Genomic DNA, 3,104 nt, shown 5'->3' on the forward strand with positions numbered 1-3,104 from the left:
TCCTGCTGAGCTTTTTCTACCAAAAAGGCCCTGTGTATGTTACATTTCGTAAGATGCAGAATGTGGCGAAAGGAAATGGCCCGTGGAAGATGAGCTCTGGTCTCTTGCGGCTGCAAGCCAGCTGTGTATCGTAATGCACAGGCTTCGTGCGAACAGCCATCGACACATCCCGTTCCGTAACTCACTGACTATACAGCTCCATCCCTTAATGGGGGGGAGAACAGAATGTAATGTCTTTGGCTTCTGGGAGGGATGAGCAGACGACAGGTTAAGGCTATGGGTGAGCAGACCGACATAAAATTAGCAGGAAGACTTCGGCAGAAACATGCTTGCTGCATTATGGAGAGACACGCAGCCCTTCTCTTCGGAATCAAACGTAAGGAAAACTTAAGAACATAAGAACATAAGAGATGCCAATGTTGGATCAGGCCAAAGGCCCATCCAGTCCAACACTCTGTATCACACAGTGGCCAGAAATACCAGTGCCATCAGGAGGTCCACCAGTGGGGCCAGGACATTAGAAGCCATCCCACTGTTGACCCCCCCAAGCACCAAGATGACAGAGCATCACTTGCCCCAGAGTCCCTATCTATACCTTGTGGCTAATAGCCACTGATGGACCTCCGCTCCATATGCTTATCTAATTCCCTTTTTCCCTTTTTTTTTTAATTCCCTTGCTGCTCCTGTCTAGCTGACCGGATAGTCCTTGTGAACACTGGATGTGCTTAATTGTCTGGAACTGGGGTGGGAGTTAAGGAGTCTGACCAGTGAAAAGAGAAGGACCGAGGGCCGATCCTGGCCACCCCACCACCCGAAAGGACCTGTGCCTTGCACTCACTTGATAGACTTGATCCACTCGTCCTTCTCTTCCTGGGTGGGTGCAGAGATGCGGTAGACCATGTGGTTTCCCTCGACCACCCGCCCGTCTGCTTCTGTCTTGCAGGCTTTGATGAGCTGGCCTTTGTTGTTTGGAATGTAGAGCTCAAAGCAGTTCTGTAAAAGACCAATTAAGATCTTCATCAAAGGCCCTGCTGCTTTAAGACCACTAACTTTTCTGTAGCAGACCCCCAAGCTCTGGAACTGTCCCCCCCCTTGAGAAACTTGAGCAATGCCAGATTTACAAGCTTTTAGGCACTGGGCAAAAGATGCTTTTCATCCCCCTAGACCTTCTAGATCTCCCTCCCCTTTGGAGTTTTATTTGTTGTTTTATCTGACTGCCCTGCTTTTACACCATGGTTCTTTTAACAGACGTTTCCTGGCTTTACCTTGGCAGCTTTAGGATCTTAAGATCTGAAAGCAACACTGCTCTAAACGGTCTTATTGCATTTTTTTGGGCTTTTGCTTTATGGTATTTGTAAATAAACACAGTCAGGAGTTCTCCAGCTCTCTCACAGCAGCCTGGAGAGAAAATGTGGACTGCTGGTGGGAAAACCTTGACAGCACCTAGGCTACAATCCTGTGCACAGTTACCTGGGTGTAAGTTGCCCTGAATGCAGTGGAACTTACTTCTGATTGAACAGGCCGTAAATCACGCAACCAACAATGTGTGGCACTTTCCTCCTCCCCTTTTTAAAAAAGTGCAAAAACAACCCTCTTTGAAGCCCTGGTAAGAAATGCAGATGAAAGCAAAAAAGGGGTAATATCCAAAATTTTATGCCATCTTAACGTCGTTTATCTTAACGTCGTTTCAAGAAAACACAACACTACCATATTAAAAATACTGGAGGGAAATCTGTAAAACTAATCTCACTCAAGATAAATGGTTAGACATCTGGGGAACCTATGAAAATAAATCCCCCATCATCACACAAAAATGGCAAACTTTCAGAATAATGTCCAAGTGGTACAAAACTCCACAACAAATATCACACATCTCAAGTAATTCAGACCCCGTCTGCTGGAGGGGATACAAAGAAACAGGCAATTACATACACTGCTGGTATGAATGCCCTGTAGTAGCATCCTTTTGGGACAAAGTATTAGAGGAAATAAGGAACATAACTGAACAGAAAATAGAGAAAACTCCGCAAGCATTACTTCTAAATCTCAGAGCAGAGAACGCTCTATTACACAAAGGAAAAGAATCACCTTATTACTATTTGCAGCCAAAAAACTACAATAGCATCCACATGGAAATCCAAAAGTAAACTAAACATAAACCTCTGGTATAAAAAACTATGGAACCTATACATAATGGAAAAAACCTCAGACATTCTGATATAAAATAAATCTAAAGGTGAACACAACTATATTACATGTATATGGTCTCCCCTATTAGCCCATTTATCTATTAAGGAAACAGTACCGGATATAATAAACACTTCACCTTTGGTAACAGTCACAAAGTGTATTATTGAAATATTGTATGAAATGTAAGAAATGTAATGTAGATTAGACTATATAGATTAGACTATAAGTACACACTTGTCCTGTATAATCTTGTTGTAAACGAAAAATGAATAAACTTTATTGGGGGGAAAAAGGTTTTCTAATTTTTTTTATAAACGGTTGTTTTCTAACATCTTAAATTTTTGTGTTAGTATCCCTTGCATCAGTATAATAAAAAATCTGTGCCCCCTGATAATAAAGTAAAGGTAAAGGTTCCCTTGCTTGAAAGCCAGTTGAATCCGACTCTAGGGTTGCGGTGCTCATCTCTGTTTCAAAGCCGAAGAGCCAGCGCTGTCCGAAGATGTTTCCATGGTCATGTGGCCGGCATGACTAAACACCAAGGCGCACGGAACGCTGTTACCTTCCCACTGAAGGGGTACCTATTTATCTACTTGCAATTTCTTGCTTTCGAACTGCTAGGTTAGCAGGAGCTGGAACTAGAGATGGGAGCTCACTCCATCATGCGGCACACCCGGGTCTCGAACTGCTGAACTACCGACCTTCCAGAGCCTGCAGTTCAGCGTCTTAACCACTTGAGCCACCGCAGCCCCTGATAATATTGCAGTGTAAATTCCACTGGTATAATAAGATCTCTGCCCTGACCTGGATAGCTCAGGCTAGCCCAATATCTTTAGATTTCAGAAGCTGAGCCAGCCCTGGCTAGTATTTGGATGGGAGACCTCTGACACTGGGCATGACACTGAGGCAGGCCACAG

The 3,104-nt window shown here is 43.9% G+C and overlaps 1 protein-coding gene across 1 annotated transcript in view; it reads right to left on the bottom strand.

The window, feature by feature from the left end:
• CYTH2 (cytohesin 2) overlaps positions 1 to 3,104 on the bottom strand; it is a 28,796-nt gene that overhangs the window by 1,761 nt on the left and 23,931 nt on the right. Inside the window, exon 11 of the mRNA XM_015414406.1 lies at positions 839 to 993. Coding sequence (XP_015269892.1) covers positions 839 to 993 — 155 coding nt within the window. The remainder of the gene's footprint in view (positions 1 to 838; positions 994 to 3,104) is intronic.

This window comes from Gekko japonicus, unplaced genomic scaffold, assembly GCF_001447785.1.
Source record: "Gekko japonicus isolate JY-2015 unplaced genomic scaffold, Gekko_japonicus_V1.1 scaffold243, whole genome shotgun sequence".
NCBI classification, from domain to species: Eukaryota; Metazoa; Chordata; class Lepidosauria; order Squamata; family Gekkonidae; genus Gekko; species Gekko japonicus.